Below are 22,261 nucleotides of genomic sequence, written 5' to 3' on the forward strand. Positions count from 1 at the left end.
TTGGTCGCTCGCCACACTGCTGTGCATTATCATTATAAATGTTGCCATTTCTCCCCAGTCTACCTAATTCTTTAAATAAATTCTCTTTCGACTCCTGGCGCCCAATAGATTTTCTTTGGAATACCTCAATAGGTGAGTTTACATAAATACCATCGAGTCTAGAAAATGCAGTTTTTTTTTATGTAGGTGGTGATTCAGAAGTAACCGAGAATAGAACCTAATGTACTCTCGGTAATTTAGTTTAGAATATATATAGTTATTCTATATTCGAAAACAGACGAACGCATACAACACACCGGTGTTTTTTGTTTCATATCCTTTCGTGTTATTCCACTATATAATGACTATTGTACGCCAGTGTTGATATTTCATTGCTTCAACAAATAAACATGGCTGATAAGCACTTGAACGTTTATTCCATGTTTTATATAATACTAGCAGGGCCCGGTAACCGGCGTTACCCGGTGGAAGCATGACAGATCCAGAACAGAATCGGTAAAAGGTAAAGGACCCCCCCTCGAAAACAAATTAAAATACGGTTGTTGTTGTTGTTGTTGGTGGTGGTGGTGGTGGTGGCCACCGCAGTCCCTGGAAAATAGCGGACATTGACGGCCGTTGCCCAAATGTAATAATTTGGCTATCACTGGTGGGCATTTTTTCCAGTGTCAGGTACTGTTTGTGATTGTCAGCACTGTTGGTTACTGGCGATTAGTGTGGGTTTGGGACAGTAATAATTGCACATTGGGATAATTTTAATCTAACTAAATATAACAGTAAATGGATTGTTTTGAATTTTTATATCTGTCGAAGGAAGTCGAATATTTCATTTTATTTATTTTTTTAAGCTGCAAAACTACTTTTATATCAGAATATTTTTCAGTCTGTTCTTTTAATAATAAATAAAACTTTTCATTGAGTATTTCCAAATATTTTAAAGTTAGAAGCATTTTTCATGACAGTTTATATATAAGCAAACTACAACCTACTTATATATATATATATATATATATATATATATATATATATATATATATATATATATATATATTAAACTAAGATAATTGATGATTTCAATATTTTAGCACCGGGCGTAATTTATTTCTTTGAAATATATTTAAAGCTTAAAAGTTTTTGTTTGTTTTTTTTATAAAATTTTATCTGTAAAAAAAATTACATGACTGAAATGGGAAATACAATAGGAAATTTTCTATTCTCTCGAAGACATTCACTTTATTCTTTAAATTCTTTATTCTCTCGAACGCTTTATTCATACGAACACAAATTTATCTTAAAAAGCCATTAACTAATCAGTTTTAATTAAAGTTTTGATATGAACTAAAAATAAAGAGTAAATTAAATTTTAATTAACATATTGTGTTTCTCTTATAAATAAATATTGTTTGGTATTTGTGCCTTGTACTAACGGTGCTGAAACAATAACGTTATTTAGAAAGCCATTCTTAATATAGGTAGGCTTTCTAACTATTCTGCACTGTCACCTAACAATTTGATGATAAAAAATACCGTAAAAGTTAACTTGAAAACACTATCTAAAATATAGCACGGTGCGTACACTGCACAAGCACAATTATTATTATTATTATTATTATTATTATTATTATTATTATTATTATTATTATTATTATTATTATTATTATTATTATTACAACAATAATAAAAAGGTACTTCATGGGGAACGTGGACCCTGCGTAAACGGATTTTAATTTAATGGCTGCTCCCTAAAACGCGCATATGCAAAAGGTTTTCATTGGTTTGTTTAATCACAAAAACTTTTCTGAAGGTACTATTTGAGACAAAAAAAAGTGCAAAGGCATTATTTGAATATGTATGAAAAAATAAATATAACAAAAAATAAAAAGTGTGGGAAATATAATAATAAAAATAAATTAAAATGAAATGAAAATAAAATAAAAACAAATACGAAATAAAAGTATGAATAAAATTGAATTAAAGAAATAAAAAAAATTGAAAAATAAATGTTTGCTATATTTTCTTGGTTTTTAACCAATGTTCACATTATAGTATGATTGTCTCTTAGGGGGTTATGTGAACTTCATTTCCGTATTCATGTATTCTGCATTGATATGAAAATGAAGACCATAGCGGAGTATAGGATTCTTAATGGGGTAGAAATGAACATAGAAGAACAGAAAACCAAAGTTTTAAATATAATTTCTGTATTAAAAGTAATAGTTAAATATTTCAGCATATAATCTTGTGGGGGGAATTCAGCTCCCCAATAAAGGGCACTCTAGATAGGAACAAAAACAAAGATTGTGTCAGTCATGAATGATTTCTCCTCCACCGGCCGAGGACAGTAAAGGTGAACATATACTACTACATTCTGATCTTGTCCTAACCGACACTGGGTTACATTGTAAAAAACGACCAAAGTAACTTTCCATACATAATCAAAACAAAAAATGTATTTTTGTTCACTAATTCAAAGAAACAAAAGTTTTATAACAACAACAAAAAAAACAGTTGCCAATAAAAAAAATTTAAAAACTGTAAAGTTTATGAATTTATTACGGTAGATTGTTTGTTTTGATGAACATAAAGAAAGAAATAAAGAAAGAAGAGTGTAGAAAAACGGCTTTCGGAATAAACACTCTCAACCTCGGAAGCCGTTTTTAACATTGGAAGTTTGGGGGTGTTTATACTACGCTAGGTTATGCTGTAAAAACAATACTGTTTTAAAAGGCTGTTTAAACGTATTAGACAAAAAAGAAGTAGATTATCATTTGTTGTTAGGTGTTAAACGACGCCGAGTTACGTCGAAAAAAATAGCAAACTAACTTTTCATACACAAACAAAACCATAAAATATATGTGGTCGCTAAATGAAAGAAACAAAATTTAAAAAGAAAAAAAAACAGAAAAAACAGTTACCAACAAAAAGAAATAGAAACAATAAAGTTTATGAATTTATTACGGTAGATTGTTTGTCACAAAGAAAAAAAGACAGAAAGAAGAATGTAGAAAAACGGCTTTCGGAATGAACATCCCAAACCTCGGAAGCTGTTTTAACATAGTGAGATTGGGGGTGTTTATACTATGCTGGGTTATGCCGTAAAAATACTTTTTCAACGTCTATTTAAATTTATTATGCCAACAAAAAGCGGATTATCATTTGTTGGCAGGGGTTAAACTATGCCGGGTACGGCGCAAAAAAAAATTAGCAAACTAACTTTTTATACATAAACAAAATCAAAATATATGTGATCGCTAAATCAAAGAAACAATGAAAAAAACAGTTGCTAATAAGAAGAAATAAAGTAAACCAGTAAAGTTTATGAATTCATTCGGCGCCATAATATAATGTTTTGAAGCGTTCGTTTTGAATGATGTAATTCCGGAATAAGAGAATTAGATGGCAATCAATCAGAGGAAGTGTATTTTTCTGAGAGAGACATTATTATTTTTTATTCTAATACGGGAAAGTTAATGGTATATCTGTGTTGACTGGTGGTGGTGGTAGGACTAAATATTTAGAGGGGAAAATAGGTACCCTTTCCTCTAAAGATGTTGTGATTGTGATGTTGTTGCTCCTAGAATGTAATGTAACATTTTATTATCACGGTTGAATGTGTCTACAAAATTGTTCGAAAGTTACATAAAGTAGTGGCTAATAGCTCAGATTGTTGTATAGTCGGGTGTTCATATTGTGGAGAGACGGTGACATGTAATACAGTGAGAGGGGAAGAAGAGAGAGGGGGCATTTATACATTTTACAGTCTGTGAACTTATAACATATTTTTAGAGAGGGGGGTTATCAGTTCTTATAACACATGAGGGAACTGCCATTACTTATGATAGAGAGTGGAGCACATTACTTGAATGGGTTATACACAAAGTTCATTATAATGATGAGTGGACACAATGTTCATATAAAGGATGTTTCACATTACCTTTAATTGTTGAAGAATGACACAACACGAAGACGCAGTTACAAAATTATGATGGGTTCTTTTATTACATTCGGCCGGTTGCAATTATAATGGCTCCAAGAATTCAAAGTCGACTACATGATTAAAACTTTCTAACCCTTCGCTCCCAAAGAGGGGCTCTCCTCTGATTCGATCCGGACTCGACAACCTCCTGTCTCCAACTCTGTCCAACTCTGTCTAATCTCCTAAAACTAGAAAACTAAATTGAGAACTCATTTTCTGCTATGATGTCATGTATGGCTTCAAACACGTGCCACACACACGTGGGAAACTCACGTGGCTTGAACACACATTTCCAAAACACACTTCTGCCAATAAAGAATTCTCCTAACCTATTTTTCGACCTAGCATATTTTTCAATATGTCTTTAATTTTCTATTGTTCGTTCTTCTAACTGACCTTATTTTAATTCCGTTTTCATAAAAGAATTGAACAATCACCTTTTACTCAACATATCTACTATTTTATATTAATTTGAACAATGCGAATTTTACATTTCATTTTTAATCCTATTTCTAAACCTATTTCTGAACCTATTTCTGAACCTTGCTTACAAGGTTCGAATCTCGGTCTATCTAATCTCATTTTTACTCATCTAATGTTTTTCTTACAAGAAAAGTGGACCTACGATATTTGGGTCCAAATAGGAATTTCTGCAATCATTTTATTATATATGGAGAGAAGAGTTGACTGTTTTACCTTTAATACTGTTTTATTCAATTAACAATATAAAGTTAACACATATATAATATATACACTGTTGATGTTTGTAATAGATTTGATTAATACACTTTTTAAGTACATAACTGTTGCATCTAACAACAAAGCTGGAATCATCAATTCAATTGAAAAAAAAAAATGAAAACAGATTATTTTATGTTTCTATTTTTTAGGTGGAAGCCACCGATGTTGGACACATCCATCGTATTATAATTGGACATGACAACAGCGGAGTGGGTGCTGGTTGGTACTTAAAACAGGTCAGCAATATTCTTATATATGCCATTCGTGCACGTTCTTCAATCTTCATATAGGATACTGTTAACTTTGTTAATATTCAAATTGGTGAAGTCATATGCGAACGATTTGATTTTTGAGATTATAGTATTAATACAAATTAGACTACGAAATGTGTTTCATATGTATTCAATACAGTTTTAAGAGTAAAATGCAGATTATTTAACAGTCTAGACCTCGTATATACACAATTATACCAAATAATTTATAGCACACGCAGTAGAATTAATTTCTCTACCGACTTGTATATTATTAAAGCGTGGAAACTATCAATGTTTTTATTTCAAAATCGTATTTCAATGTTCGTCTGTCTTATCGACATACAAGAATAAAATGGTTGTCGAGATTAATGTTTATACTCTGCTAAACTTCAGTGATTAAGTGTGATTTTATGAAAGTTTGGGGAGTTTGCACCTCAGACTTAGGGTAAGTAATGTTTTTTTTACTATCTTGTCAGCTTGAAGTTAACCCAAGTTAAGTCATCAGCTATGTTGTATTCAGGTGTCAAGAAAACACCCGAACTTAATATTCTGAAGTAAAAATCTTACAAACTGTTTACATATGTTTAAAGTACACAGGTCAGTGGAAAATTTAATTTCACTGCTTTTAATATACATTATTCGCTTTTTTTACATTTTGTTTACAAGTTGTCGCCTGTTAATTATTTTAAACTTTTACTAGTTTTTAATATTACTTTTTAATAAGGGCGTGTGTAAAATGCGTTTGTAATTACCTTGCAAAACTTAAGTGGAGATTTATTGCAATTGGGCTAGTTTTTATTAGGTTAAGTTCGTTCAAATACAAATAAAAATAATTAATTAAAAAATTTTAATTGGTTAAAAAATATGTATTTCCAAATAAATTATTTTAATATTCAGTAGATAAAATGTTATCGACTTATTTCTGCATTTTAACTCTGTTTCAATATAAGGTATTTAATTATTTCACAGAGTTTTTCTTTTCCCTTTTTGGGTGTGCGCAATAGAAACGTACAATTCATTAATCAAATCATTTCATCGTAATAATCTAACAATAAAACACCAATTTGATACTCAGTTATGCACTAAATATAAGCAATAAAAATGTTTGCCGTCATTTATAACGACACAGTTAAACTAGCTTAATTGCTATAATAAATAAATTCTATAAAAAGATAAGTATTTAGTTAAGTGTAGTGATATAAGCCATTTAAAGCATGCAATGTTATAGCGATGACCTCTTATCCGTCACACACAGATACATCAGTTAGTATTGAATATTTCAATTTATTTTATGTTTAAAGGTTACGGTTCGAAGCTACGAAAGAACAGAAAACCCCACACCGACCATTGCTCGTAAATCCTCCACGAAACGCCAGCGACAGAACACCAAAGCAACCGTAAAGAACCGGATTCTTTCAGACATCTCCGAAGTGTCTGAAGAGGATGAAGACAATAAACAGGAAAAACGTTTATTGAAGGCAAGATCTGTTAATAACTCCGAACATATGTCAGAATCACCGATGTACATAGAATATACATTCATATGTGAACAGTGGATTGCTATTGATGAAGAGGATGGAAAAACGTTGAAAAATTTGGAAGCGACAGATGTAAAAAAATTCTATGAATAAAATTAAAATGCATATTTTCTTCTATTTCTATAACTAACAAATTAAATGGTGGTGGTGGTGGTGGTGGTGGTGGTGGTAGTTGTAGTAACATTACTGACAGGTTCCTTTTGTTACGGATAAGACAAATAATATAGTAGTATCTTCTAGCCCTGTGTAATTACAATGAATCAGCGTTGATAAATATAGTTATTGGCATATAATATGTGTATATATATATACGCTTTCCTTAAGTTCCCAGTATTTGTTTGCTAGAGTTGTTTTCATACGGTGCTTTTTTATTATCGGATGTACTTTTGTGGTCATAATATCGAGTTTTGAAATCTAAGGAAGTCATACCTACGTAATATTTCTTGTTATTCGGGTTTTCTTTCGCAAATATTGTGGCCTGGTAAACTATGCTTTTGGTTAGACATTTATTTTGAACTGGGCAAAGTGTGCGGTATCTACAGTTGCATTTATCTTGTTCGTTATTAATATTTTTATTTATAGTATGGTTGTTCTTGTCCGAGGTTGGTTTATTATTATTATTATTATTATTATTATTATTATTATTATTATTATTATTTCTACTAGTTACATATGTGTCTTTTGTGTTAGTTTAATTTTTGTCATGGTGTTCACTTTTTATTGTTTATTTTGTTGTTGGTTACATTTACACTGTTCTTTTTATTTACATCGATGACCACGTAATGTAATCTTTTGCACATTCGTTGCGAATGAAAGACCTCGCTTTTATACAGAAATCCTATGGCCGGCCCTGTGTACATTTTCGCCAGAATGTGATAACTCTTTTTGTTATTAATATTATTTTTAAGATCGGTTTTTATTTGCGGATAAGTACCATAACAACGGCAGCAGCAGCAGCAGCAGCAACAACAACAACAACAACAACAACAACAACTATTATTATTATTATTATTATTATTATTATTATTATTATTCGTTTTTCAGAAATCTATCCTCGGGTGCTTAGAGGAAATCTTCCTATGTTGTATCTCCTCCATTGCTCCACATAGGGAGACAACGTAATTGCTTGTAACTAAGGTTTTCGAATTTGTGTGGGAAACCCTTGAATTGTAAGTAAATAGGACTGACGACTTCTTCGGAGATAATTGTTTCCACTGAACTTGAACATCTATAAGGCGCTTAGTTCTGGCCACATATCAACGTTAAACCGACCATGAGTCTCATGCAATCCATTTGAAGAGCTTAAAAAATAAAACAAAACAAGAACTATAATAATAATAATAATAATAATAATAAATACATACATACATACACATACATTTATTTTTTAAAAGGCTTCCTTCATTCTTGACAGACTATGGATACCCACTGTAAGGTAACCTGCGCATGAATTTTTTGTGGCAAGAGTTACGCAATTTACAACCACACCTCTAATGAGTCGACATAATTAAATACCAGTGGCAAGTGGAGGTTCAGGAGGACTGGAAACAATATCGAGATAAGCGGAAAGCATATTTAGCGCATAGAATTCCCAAATGATCACACAACTGGTACTAGCCAGGCTCATCGTTGTTTAACTTCGGTGATCTGACGAGAATCGGTGTGTCAACGGGATTATGTCGTACAGTATATATATATATATATATATATATATATATATATATATATATATATATACATGTGTCAACGGGATTATGCCGTACAAATATATATATATATATATATATATATATATATATATAATACATATATATACATATATATAATACATATATATATTCTACATATACATACATATATATATTATACATATATATATATTATACATATATATATATTATACATATATATACATACGTATGTGTATACATATATATACATGCATATATATAGGTATATATACATATATATGCATATATATATACACATACATATATATACATATATATATATACATACATATATACACATATGTATATATATATATTTATATCAAGGCAAGGCTTCCTTCAGTCTTGACAGACTATGGATACCCACAGTAAGAGTGTCTGCGCGGGAAATTTTTGTGACAAGAGTTGCGCAATCTCCAACCACACCTCTCCTGATTCGACATTGTTGAATACCAGCGGCAAGTGGAGGTTCGGGACGACTGGAAACAATGCCGAGATAAGCGGAAAGCACATACAGCGCCTAGAATTCCCAAATGGTCACCCATCTGGTACTAGCCAGGCTCAACGTTGCTTAACTTCGGTGATCTGACGAGAACCGGTATGTCAACGTGATTATGCCGTATATATATATATATATATATATATATATATATATATATATATATATATATATATATATATATATATATATATATATATATATATATATATATATATATATATATATATATATATATATATATATATATATATATATATATATATATATATATATATATATATATATATATACTAGCATGGGTGCCCGGCGTTGCCCGAGTGTTTGGAGGTGTATGCTGAGCAAAAAAAAGACGGTAATTTTTTAAACTTTGACCCCTATTATGACCCCTGAAAATTTATTGTTTTGGGCTCAAATTAAGTTATTAAGTTAGATCCATGTCCACGGAAGCTGTATCTAAAATTTCAAGTGTGTAGACCCAAAATTGTCGGAGAAGTTTGGTAGAGTTCTCAAAGCTCAAATCGTTGAACTTTGACCCCTTAATCGCCAAATTTCTGGCTAAAAACCGATTACATAGATTTTTACAAATCTCAGTACCCTGTATATCAAATTTCGAGTCTGTAGACTAAAAATTGGCAGAGTTATTTCGTAGGGAAATGTACACAGACACACACACACACACACACACTTTCAATTTTTTAGATATATAGATTTAAAATTTGAGTCTGACAGAATGACATAATTATATTGCAAACCGATATATTAAACAAACGAACTTCAAAGAGACAAATGAACACATAAGTAAAAACAATTTGTATTAGAAAACATTTATTATTCCACGTCTTTTTTTACAGACCTGACGACTGAGGTTCGCTCTTAATAAAAATTGTTTTTTATAGTCTTAATTTTGACTTCCTTTTTCATAAAAAGCTAAAAAAAAATCAAGAAAGAAAAGAAATTTAATTTTATTTTTTCATTAATTTCTTTCTGTGCAAAGCAATTCTTTCAAACTTACTCTGTTTCCAAAATGTTTTTATTTTATTCCCCTCCCCCTTCATTCATTTTCCTCCGCATCCTGGCAAGTATTAAAATAAACCATTTATAATATTTATTTATGGATTTATTTACTTATCATTTCTTTTCTATCGGTAAATGAATTCCATTTAAAAAAAAAACTGTAAAAGTCACGTTAAAGGTGATTAAGTTGGAAAGTAAGTAAAAATTTACCCTTTTTACTTTTATACGATTTCTGATCACTTTGAAAAAGGTGTGTGTGTGTGTTTTAAAAATGTTTTTTAACTGCTATAATCTCATTTATATATATATATATATATATATATATATATATATATATATATATATATATATATATATATATATATAACAACGTGAGTATTCATATCGTGGGTTTGTATTACTGTACACATAGATTCGAAAAAATAGTCAAAAACAAATATATAAATAAATGTTATCAAAGGCAAGATAAGTTACTTTTCTACCTAACTGGATATATTTTTTGTGTTTTTATTCAATGTAATATATTTATTCAGCTCGAAAAACATACAGTGTTTACCGATGTGTTGGAAAATTCAAGATGGCGTCTCACACCCTCTTTAACACCGTAAGTTTGGGAAAAGGTGTTATAAATATAAAAAACTATAAAAAATACTAATAAAAACCCGCCGAATATATGGCAACCTATGTCACGGTAACATATATTGAGCGAGTTTTTAACAGTATTTTAACAGGGCACATCGTAAAAACTGACCCATTAATTTTCCTGAAGTAAAAACTATATAGTTTTTAAACTTTTAAAACTGTACATTATAAAAAGAAAAGTTCGAGTGATTTTTTTTTTTTACATGGGTGTCACCACTTCTCAAGGCCCAGAGGCCACTCAAGGATAAGGGTTAATAGGTATACATTAGTCATTGTGATTTTAGCATAGTAATCAGTGGGAATTCTGTAACTTGGATTACTTGAAAAAAAAAACTGGTCGAATGATTGAAAATGAAAACAAAATAACAATGTAAATATATTGATAAGAAAAAAACAAAAACAAACGAAGTTTCCGTTTCAGGAACCCGAGTTTAATTTTATGTCGTAATCATTCAACTCGTTAGCGGTTTTATTCAGCGATTAGGGATAACCATACGACATATCTAAATACCAAAGCGATTTTTTTTAAATTTTTTTTTTTATTAAAACTAAACCTGTTTAGGTTTAATGAACCAATTTTTTTAAAGCCAACACTTTAGTTATTTTGAGAGCGTGCAACTGCACCCGAAAGGTTGATTAGAAAACTCCAAATCCTTTTATGACTCGAAAAAAAAAGGGCTTTTTATCGGCTTAAATGATAAACTAATGTTAAATATTAGTATTTAATATAATGAGATATCAATCTACACAATTTGCCATCGATTCTGAAATAAAATGAAATCCTGACATTGTGATCAATTTTGCAGGTGTTATGTGCCAAATATTGAAATAAGAATGTTTAAATTCAATTATTGTAATTTAAGTCTTTAATTTTAAAGTCGATTTTATTTATAAAATATCTTTTTAGAAATCAATCTCAAAAACAATCTGAACAATAAATCTCTTTTGTTATGGCTAAGTTTTTGTCAAGGGTAGAAATTATAATAGACAAGTATTCATCCATGATGACATTTTACCGATTTCCTGGTTTGCAGGTATTCTTGCTAAATTTCTTCGAAAGAATTGACATAAACAATACTTCAACTAAATACGTATATTTCATGCAATAATGACTTTTGTTTCTTCTGACTTTTCCTAAACTAAACATAAAACATCGGTTAGGGTTAGTTTAACATTCTGTAAAAGTGCCTTCCGTTTTTTTTATTTTTTTTTGTACTTCTGCAGAGAAGGTAAAAAACCGATAAAAACTGGATATATTTTTCGTGTTTTTATTCAATTTAACATGTTTATTCAGCTCGAAAAGAATACAGTGTTTACCGATGTGTTGGAAAATTCAAGATGGCGTCTCACACATTCTTTAACACCGTAAGTTTGGGAAAAGGTGTTATAAATAAAAAACTATACAAAATACTATTAAAAACCCGCCGAATATATGTCAACCTATGTCACGGTAACATATAGTGAGCGAGTTTTTAACAGTATTTTAACCGGTTTTTATTTATTACACCTTTTTCCAAACTTACCGTGTTAAAGAGAGAATCGGCCGTCATCTTGAATTTTCCAATACATCGGTAAACACTGTATGCTTTTCGAGCTGAATAAACATGTTAAATTGAATAAAAACACGAAAAATATATCCAGTTTGGTAGAAAAGTAATTTATCTTGCCTTTGATAACATTTATTTGTTATATATTTGTTTTTTGGCAACTTATTCGAATCTATGTGTACAGTAATACAAACCCGAAATGAATTTAAGACCACGAGTGAAATGAGAAAATGAAGAAAATCACATTTACTGTGTGTGTTTACTGTTTAGTTAAGTCAGCGGGTTTGGTTGCCATAACAACGTGACGGTAGTGAACGTGTGTGTGTGCGTGTGTGCGCGTTTCGTGTAGTTTAGTTTCGTATAATAGTTTCGTATAATAGTTTCGTATTTTTTTAATTTGTAAATAACAAGTTATTAAAAAATTAAACCCTTCCAAGATGGACAATAAATAAAGCCATAATATTTTATGGTAAAGGTAAGATCGTAGAAACGATTGTTTTTTAGGAGATGTGATTATTGGATTAACCAATCAGAAATCGTCTGTGGCACACACATCTCTGTTTTTATATATATATATATATATATATATATATATATATATATATATATAGGTCGAGGTAATTAGTTAAAGAAATTTAATATAATGTGATATATAGATAGATAGATTAAATGTTAAATAGATTTTGTAAATAGTACAGTTGAAATGATTAGAATATTTCCAATATGTAATAAGGTCGAGGTAATTAGTTAAAGAGATTTAATATAATGTGATATGCAAATGAGCATAAGTCATTCGATATGGGGGTGGTTTGGAGAATAGTATATAAAGAAATTAGGCAAAGATTCTTATGTCTCCTATAACAGAAACATCCTAAAATGGGTTCTAATGTTTCTCTACCAGGAGAGATCTACCCTCTTACCTCCTTTATATTTCGTTGATGATGGAGAGCTGTACACACAGACAGAAACACACGAACCCTATTACTTTATAAATATATATATATATATATATATATATATATATATATATATATATATAATGTATAAGAGTATAAGCAATATGTATTTCATTAGTTTTTAATTTTATCATCATATATTATGTGGGAGGTAGAGTGTGGTTTCTGGGACACATCCTCGAAATGGTAAAATTTGCAATAATGTACCCACGTTACTCACGTATCAAAGTCTACTCTTCTCCCTACATGGGTAATTATTTTAAGTGGAATTATTCCAAGTGTATTTTATGAGTTGTGTTCCCAAAAGATGTAAGAAACAGAAATACGGCAGAACACTAATTCAGCGTGAAATGCATATTAAAGTAAAACAAGCAACACGTGCCGTTTGAAGCGAATAGATTCAGCGCTGAATTGAATGTTGTGTGTTGTGTTTAGAAGCGTACGAAGGAAATGTTCGCACATGTGTGTCTATACATAGAAGCAAGATGTATGTATTTAAGAGATGTAGAGGGAATGAAGAAGGAAATACATACACAGGCAGCGCCTGGTCCATAAACTTTTCATGAGTTGAGCATTCTAATAAATGTAATTCCTTACATAATATGAGCGATAATGCAAAGCTCTTCATGAATGAATAGAATACCCTCAGCAGATAATGTTGTTTGTGCAAATATTGACGTGTACTGCTTACATAGAGAAAAAAACTCCTTATGTAAAAAAAAACGATCGAGTAACGATCTCAGCTTAAAAACTTACCTGTCTAGCAACAATGAAGAGCTATGATACAATGAAACCATTTGTCCATGGATGACTATTTCTTATGTGAAATATATTTTATTCCATACATTTCATATTATCCCATTGGAGCGGCAAAAGCCGCGGGAAAAGATGTTATTACATCAAAAGTGACATTACAAAAGAAAAAAGATGATATTTAGAGTTAAAGAATAAAGTTAAAAAAGAAAAAAGAAAAAAAAGAAAAGTTAAAGCAGAAAAAAATAGTGTTGTTACGAATGATATTCCTATGAGCACTCATTTTATTAAAATTAGATCTTTTCTTGTTACAGAAGCATTGATAATCTATAAGATTACAATTGAATTGAAGATTTTGTACGATAAATAAAATGCTTATATATTGGTCTCTTTCTTCAAGAGGTTCATTAATAGGTAGCACTAGGCACTCAATTTTTCAATTATGCATTCGATTGACTGTTTCTTTTGATTTCCGGTCATATGAACATAAAACTGTCGCACTCTCCCCAACATCACCAGTATCAGATGAAATGTGAATGAAAGCCTATCATTAATTATTCATGGCCGCTGAATTCTAAGCTAGACAATCGATAAAATTGCACTAGTGCCTTTTCAAACGGCAATAATGAATCCAAATACTGTTACCAAGAAAAACAATGAACATCGGAATTTGATGATCATTTGGATTGTTTTTCTCCGGACTATTGTCTTCATTTGGCTATTTACGCTAAAGAATTACAGTATATTCATCTGACTTTTAGTTATATTCTTAGACCAAATTGAACATGTAGAATCATCATGAGTTAATTTGAATTAATAAAAGTCATACGTTGTTATAAATTCGCTGACTACTTTGTCAATTAGTTTCTCAGTTTCATACCTTGATTTATTCCTCTCGTGAAGTGGCCATTTGTCGTCGTGTTGTCACTACTGGTGTTGTGAGCCACTAAAAAAACTCAAATCAATTATCATAAAAAGATTTTTTTTTCTTTTTAAAGAAACTGACACAAATAACTCATGCCTAAGCCCTTTTCGTGTGGAAAAAAATATGAGTTCATTGAAATGCAAAAGTTTACGTTTCTGTCGACAATGGGAAAGGGGAAGAACTGGTCTTAGTTGCGAGTACTTTCAACTATCACAAGTCTTCTTCGGACATATGATAATAGAAATAATTATTTTCATAAATAACCCCAATATCTTTAATACGTCAATTTTACTGTGTTTTGCTATTATCACATCGTATGTCTGAAGGAGACTCATTCGAATTAAAACCGCTCACAACTAAAACCAGTTCTCTTTTTTTTTCAGATTGATGCCCTAAGTAAATATAAATTGGTTGGAATTTTTAGTTGATGTTACAGCTTTTAAACTCATGCCTAGAAATTGAGTCGTGATTATAATGGTGAAAATCCATAATTAAATATTATGGTTCGTTTGTGCGCCTAAACGAAAAGAAACAGTATTTTAGTCAGTGGATATGTCGTAATATGGAATCCAACTTGACTCTTTCTTGTCGTTCAACCAGAATAGCTTCAACTGGTCAGAAATTATTTGATTATCGAAAAATATTAATAAATGTTAGCACAGCTGAATACACAGTCATTTGTGGCTGTCAGTATCAACGTAACCGTCTAGTTTGATATACAATTAGTGTTACGTTAACGCCAGCCATTATCTGTGGAGCTAGAAGGACACTCTGTATTGTTTCTCATAAAAAAAAATGATTATTGATATTTATGGCAAATACATTTTCTGAATTTGAAAACAACTCCATAATTATCATTTTCTATTTCGATATGGTTTAGGGAGCTTTATTTGCGGTGTGAATGTAAATAATATAACTATTTACTGCCCTGTGCTGGGATTAAACTTACAGTCTTCAGACGTTTTTCTTTAACACACATTGATGAAAGCGTTCAGGATTTTTTCCAGGATTAAAAAAGAAAAGAAACTGGAAAAGATTACAGCGACATCCATAAAGTCAATTACAATCACAATCCACAAAAGATAGAAAAGAATATAATAAAGCAAAAAAAAACAAAAAAACTGATGTATACTAGCTGAAGAAGTTTGTTTTTAAAAAGTAAAGTCAAACGTGTGCAGTGTGAACGTAAGTTGCACCTTTTCGAAAATTGTAATTTAATAAACCGAGTTTTATAAATATTTTCTTCCAAACCTTTTTTTATGTTATTTTAAAGTTTCAACATAAATTATAAAGGGCTTGCATGTTTAGCTTTATCTATCTATCTATCTATCTATCTATCTATCTATCTCTCTCTCTCTCTCTCTCTCTATATATATATATATATATATATATATATATATATATATATATATATATATATATATATATTAATTTTAAAAATATAGTTTTGTTGCTAAAAAAATGTTTCCCCAATTGAAGCTCAGGTTTTACCAAAATCTACTCAAACCTTCTATTTTATGTATATGACCCCCTCACCATTAATTAACATAAATATAAAATTTGCAGATTTTTGTAATTGCCATTTTCCTCTATAAATACATCCTAGACTAATTTATTTCTGTCACCACTTCTCGTGTCATTCACCCTTTATTTTCACCTGTTATATCATGCTCGGAAGTGTAATTAATTGGATGGGTGGATAGACAGATGGAAGCGTAAACACACATACACACCAGTCTTTCGTCACAGTCAGACACATCTGATTTTATACATGCAAACAAAATAGAGGTTGAGAGGGCCTCAGTAGGTCAGTAGGCGTCGTTAGGCGGGTTGCATAATTTTGCCCGCCTCGACACTGCAATAAGAAATAAGTAGGACGGAAAGGAGTGGCGACTCGTTGGCTACTACTGTTTACAAAGGACTTTCGTGTGTGTGTGTGTGTGTGTGTGTGCGTGTGTGTGTGTGTGTGTGTGTGTGTGCGTGCGTGCGTGCGTGCGTGCGTGCGTGCGTGCGAGCGTGCGTGCGTGCGTGCGTGCGTGCGTGCGTGTGTGTGTGTGTGTGTGTGTGTGTGTGTGTGTGTGTGTGTGTGTGTGAGAGTTTAAGTTTATGTGTCTACTCAATCAATAGAATCGAATCTTAAATTCTTCCAAACCGAACGTCATAGTTTTATCAAGATGTGGAAAGGGCAAAAATAAAATGCTATATCAGGGTCACACACACACACACACACACACACACACACACACACACACACACACACACACACACACACACACACACATGCACAGTAAAAAAGCGAACGAGAGAGAGAGAGAGAGAGAGAGAGAGAGAGAGAGAGAGAGAGTGGGGATAAGAGAAGGGGGCAAAATTTTAAAACCATACTTCTGTCTCGAGAGACAATGTTTACGTTCTGAGTAACGAGAAGTTTATAATGAAACAAACGGTCGCTGCGCAATCCCAAATCGCACTTTCTCCAGAGTCGACACTACTAAAATCCCATGACAAATAGTCAGGAACAATAAATGCAACGCTTTCTTTATCACAGTATATATTGTATACATATGTATACATACATAAACATATGTATACAGACACACATATATACACACATATACATATATATATTAAGATATTTTCCGACAAGAAAAACAATACGTTAAAGCGTTATTTTTTTTATATAAACAACCTTATAACAGATTCATAATTGTTAATACGTTTGTGGCATTTATAAAAACATTATCCGAGTTTTATCAATATATGAATATTCAGATTTAAAAAAAATAACTTTTTTCACATTTCATTTTTTACTTATTAAAAAATTAATTGCAAAAATGAATGATGTGTACAAGTCGATAATATCTGTGATATAAAAAACAAGGGATGATGCACGGAAAACTTTCCGTATCTTTTTTATCAGTTTACAACACCTCACATGCCTCTTTATTTTTCAACCGTCTGACTGCTGCAGTGCTGCACACACATTAACCAGCAAGTATGTAGAATGTTCCTCTTAATTTACACACAGATAAACATACACGCACATACGCACACGTACACACTCTTTTCAGACTTTGGTGCACACATTCTCGTAGTCTCAATTTCAAATATCGGATTCGCGAGGAATAAACGCCATTTGTATACTTTATTGATTCTTTGTTTCTTCTTTTTTTTCTTTTTTTGTTGTTGTTTTCGTAAATCTTTGTATTTGAAGTTTAAGGGTATCGATGCCGATCAAGCGGCAGTCAAATTGCTTCAATGATGACCCTATAAGTAGACAACCTATCCTGTTTGAAACGACTGACCCTATGAGTAAACAACCTATCCTGTTGGCTCGAATGAACTCAAATCTATGGTCCTCAATTGACAAACTTTCATAAAAACACTCGACTAGCTACAACCATTATATATGATTTCCCCCACTCTCTATCTGTGCCTAAATCTAAACGCAGATTCCATGAACAAAGCTTCTTTCCCAGAATAGCTCGCCTGTGGAACACTGTTCCGCTGGCCTGCTTTCCAGTCGAATACAACATGGCAGCCTTCAAATCCGATGTAAACAAGTTTTTGTTGAGTCGTCTCCATAAGTAATCAAATTCTACCCAATTTATATCATTAACGATTACTACATTACCACTTTACATACATTAACCCTTATCCTCAAGTAGTCTTCAGGCCTTAATAAGTGGTGATTCTCAAATAAAAAAGTTACAATTTCTCGACCAACGAAACAACAAAATATTTTTTAATTAAAATAAGAACGGTACACATAAACATTACACTAACAAATTCCCTTTTTTTTACATTGATTTTCCCTTTCACCCACGTGCAAATTTCTATTTCATTTAAATAAACAGCCTTCTCAACACAGACGGATAACTAAAATAAATACTCACTATTTTCGGATAAACATTCGAATACTGTCTCAAGAAAAAGAAAAAAAAATAACAGCCAGCAACAGAAGAACATGTATATAAAAAAAAAAATTAAAAATCTGTAAATTCTATCCTTTTATTGTTTACACATATGTAAATAAAAAAGATTACATTAAGCAATTTGTTTTGTACATAAACACTTGTGTTAAACAAAAAAAAAAAAAACTGACGACGCCATTGTATTTCTGCGATCACCTAGCTCAAAATAATTAAATATAAACAATAAATACACACACACAGTAATTTACAAAAGTAAATTACCAAATGCAACAACATTCTCTCTCTCTCTCTCTCTCTCTCTCTCTCTCTCTCTCTCTCTCTCTCTCTTTCTCTCAACGTTCATTGTGGCTATTACTGAAGTTCATATCGAAAGCCTTCAAAATCTAAAACCGGGAACTAAGAAGTTCCGATGTAGACACCAAAACAGTTCTAGAAGAGACGAGTCTCCTTACAGTCAACCCCAGGGTGATATTTATTGGTACCATTTTGAATTTGACAACATCACCTATAACTACAATCAAGCGGAAAACTTTCATTGTAGCCAGTAATAACAACAATTGTGAGTAGAGAAAGAAAAAAAAAGTTGTTTGTTTTCAAGATCACAACAGCCGGACAGAAACCTATTTCTGTCACGTTCAAAATGTAAGCAACGTGACAGAAACCTATTTCTGTCACGTTCAAAATGTAAGCAACGTGACAGAAACCTATTTCTGTCACGTTCAAAATGTAAGCAACGTGACAGAAACCTATTTCATAATGCACATACACAATTTCACTGTAGGACTCCCATGCACAACAGTATCTTACAAACTCGATTTGACGAAAGTTTTCTATCGGTAGTAGAAAGGGGCAATCAGAAAACGGCCGTGACCACATTTTTCAGATTTTCCAGTTCAGATAATATACGTGTCGGATTTAGAAACGATGTCCAGATTTTTCAATGTCTCGTCTACAACGTCTTAGTTATATGTACGCTTACATAGACGACGTTTTCATAGCAAGCCCAGACGAATCGATATTTGTGCCAGGTTCTACACGACTATTACTAAAGCTAAATGTAAACAAGTGTATACTCGGTGCGAAGCAACTTCAGTTTGTAGGACACTAAACTGATGAAGAAAGATTCACACATACAATAAAATGTAGTAGTACAACAATTCCAACCAACAACATCACTTTCTCGGCTGCGCGATTTCTAGGACTTATCATTTTGTTTCAAGATAATATATCCTCTGACAAATATTCTGCGGAATAAGCGGAAAAGACGAAAAACACTTATACTTAACACAGAAGCACTTCATGCATTCGACAAATCCAAATCAGCATCAACAGATTACACCAAACTCATACACCCCATTAACAACGGTCATATTAAACTAACTAACCACTGATGCTAGCACTTCGACTGTCGTCGCGGTACTGCATCAGAAAATTTATAACACTAAGACTATCTTCTATCTTCGTCCAAACTCAGCTAAACACATTCAAGTATAGCACATTTTCAAGAGCTCTTGAGTAATCTAGTTTGCAATTAAACATTTCAAACACGTGTTCAAAGTCAGACAAATCACCATCTACGCAGACCACAAACTATTCTAAAAGTATAGATAGCCAGATGTGTTGTATCCGCACTCATTATGACAGACAGGAATACACAGTTCTAGTAAAGGCTGTTCGCCGAATTCAACTTTCATCTAGACAGGAAATATATATAAACGACTGCGCTATATCCCTACTCCAATGACCTACTAGAGCAATCTCATAGTTTGAAAGCGATCTCGCAATGAAACCCAACACTATTTACTAGGTTAATAATTTCCGTTTGAACTTAATATCAATTAGGAAATGCATCAAACAGGACGTAGGTTGTACACCAGCTGAAGTAGTTTTTCGAAATTATTCATGTCCGGAGAATATTTTGAAAACAAAAATGATGTAAACTCTATGACTACATTTGTACAACACTTAGAATCAAGCATGTCAAAATTACATTTCAAGCCTACGCAACAATCATCGAAGCAAGTTCGCATACATAAAACATTTTTGACTGTGAATACCCGCGACAGTATCCCGTGTCCTGGAAGTTATGATAACTAAATAGTGACTTCACACTGCTCAAAATCGTTGCTTAAGAAAAAAAAAATGATTCCCATCACCTTGGCCAACTTTGTCAATCTGTTCAGTACTTAAAACCACTGAAGATCGGTCTTCTGCATTTCAGTGCGCGCCGATCAGGCTCCTTTTATGAGTACGTTGTTTAGTTTGAGTCTGTAATAAACTCAGGAGTTGGGACCACCTTATAAAAGCAATCTATTTGATAGCAAATTTTGTGTATTTTATTTTGCACGATCAACAGCTAACATGCTAACAGCTATATCGCATGCGATCGTTGAATTTATCGATGGATGATTCGTGTCTTGAACGATAGTTTTTGATACGTTAAAAGCTTTTGACAGGGTGTGTTACAAAAAGCTGTTTATCAAGCTTGCTAGTTACTGAATATTGTTTCTTTCTGATATGTCTACAAAACTCTGAACCACATAATATTAATGCCAGCGTGCCTCAGAGAGCAATTCTCGGTCTAACCTTCTTCCTGGATTTCGCCAATGATCTTCCAAATAATTTCCTAAAACCATCTATTGACAGCTATGCAGACAATAACTATTTTAGTAACACTTGGAAGAACATTGGTGATAAAGACGTTACAACTTGCAACTTCTCTCTTCTCGACATAGAACTCGTGGTGCAATGGGAAATGGTAGTGTGTTATTTTTAACACCTCTGAAACAGCATTTCTCTTTCAGAGGCGACGCTCGAATCCTCGTTTTGCTTTAGTTAAAATGAATAATTCTTTTCTTGGGGAAACTCCTTGCTTTGATAAGCTCCTAGGACTGATTTAAATGGAAGACTTACACAAAATCTGTTGCTAAAATCGATGGAAAAAATGATCGACTTATCAATTACTTTTAACAGTACCTGACACTTGACGAAGTCTACTTTAGATTCTACTTTCAGATACGTTTTAAAATTACGTATCCTTTATCATATCTGAGGAGATGCAGTTGATAACACTCTTCCTTGCCTTGACAAAGTATACAATCGACTTCGCAATCTAGTGGTAAATGATCTCTTTCCTTCCCTACATTTCCTTTCTTACAGAAAGTGTTACTAGTATTTCTCATGCTCTCGTTATTTCCATTGTAGGTGCTCGACTGAGCTCAAATCTCAACTTTGACCTTGACTTCTTCCCAATCAGCCAATAGTTTGTAATTTTCTCATGGTACTTGTCATCATCTAACTGACAATCTCATTAACCCTTATCTTCGAATTGTCTTTCGCTTTAGTAAGTGCTGACATACTAGCATAAAATAACTTCCAAATTGGAAACTCACTACTGGATACAGTTTAATGTCGGTAATCACGTAGTATGGTTAACAGAGCAGAAATCAGTGGGCGAAGGGAATATAGAGCAAAATACGATTTATGTATAATTTTAAGTTTCTGAAAGTTTTTAAAGATTTTTATTTTAATATAAATGTTCGTTAATATCACGTCTTTTGGAGACATTAAAATCTCAAATTGGCCGACCTTAATATATTAGTGTCGGTAAACTAAAAAATAGTTTAAATAAATAACTTAATTAACCACTTTTTTATAGCATTTTCACCACAATCAAGGCATAGTGCCACATTGATGTAGGGGGCTACTATCTGGGATATAACTTGCAGGGTACTATGTAGGGAATTGAGTAGCA

At 32.0% G+C, this 22,261-nt stretch overlaps 1 protein-coding gene and 1 pseudogene across 7 annotated transcripts in view; one reads left to right on the forward strand and one right to left on the reverse strand.

The window, feature by feature from the left end:
• LOC145301615 (lipoxygenase homology domain-containing protein 1-like) overlaps positions 1 to 6,613 on the forward strand; it is a 272,867-nt gene extending 266,254 nt beyond the window's left edge. For 5 of the 7 annotated variants that reach the window (XM_080144629.1, XM_080144618.1, XM_080144589.1 and 2 more), the window contains exons 12-13: positions 4,864 to 4,950; positions 6,270 to 6,613. In XM_080144629.1, coding sequence (XP_080000755.1) covers positions 4,864 to 4,950; positions 6,270 to 6,599 — 417 coding nt within the window. In that variant the 3' untranslated portion in view covers positions 6,600 to 6,613. Of the gene's footprint in view, positions 1 to 438; positions 503 to 4,863; positions 4,951 to 6,269 lie in introns of all 7 variants that reach the window. The other 2 variants (XM_080144637.1, XM_080144643.1) reach the window with 2 other exon arrangements.
• Positions 6,614 to 8,744: 2,131 nt separating this feature from the next.
• On the reverse strand, positions 8,745 to 8,861 carry LOC145284975 (5S ribosomal RNA; annotated as a pseudogene).
• Between the last annotated feature and the right edge of the window lie 13,400 nt (positions 8,862 to 22,261).

Source organism: Euprymna scolopes, chromosome 1 (genome assembly GCF_053919585.1).
Source record: "Euprymna scolopes isolate OS-2025 chromosome 1, ASM5391958v1, whole genome shotgun sequence".
NCBI lineage: Eukaryota > Metazoa > Mollusca > Cephalopoda > Sepiida > Sepiolidae > Euprymna > Euprymna scolopes.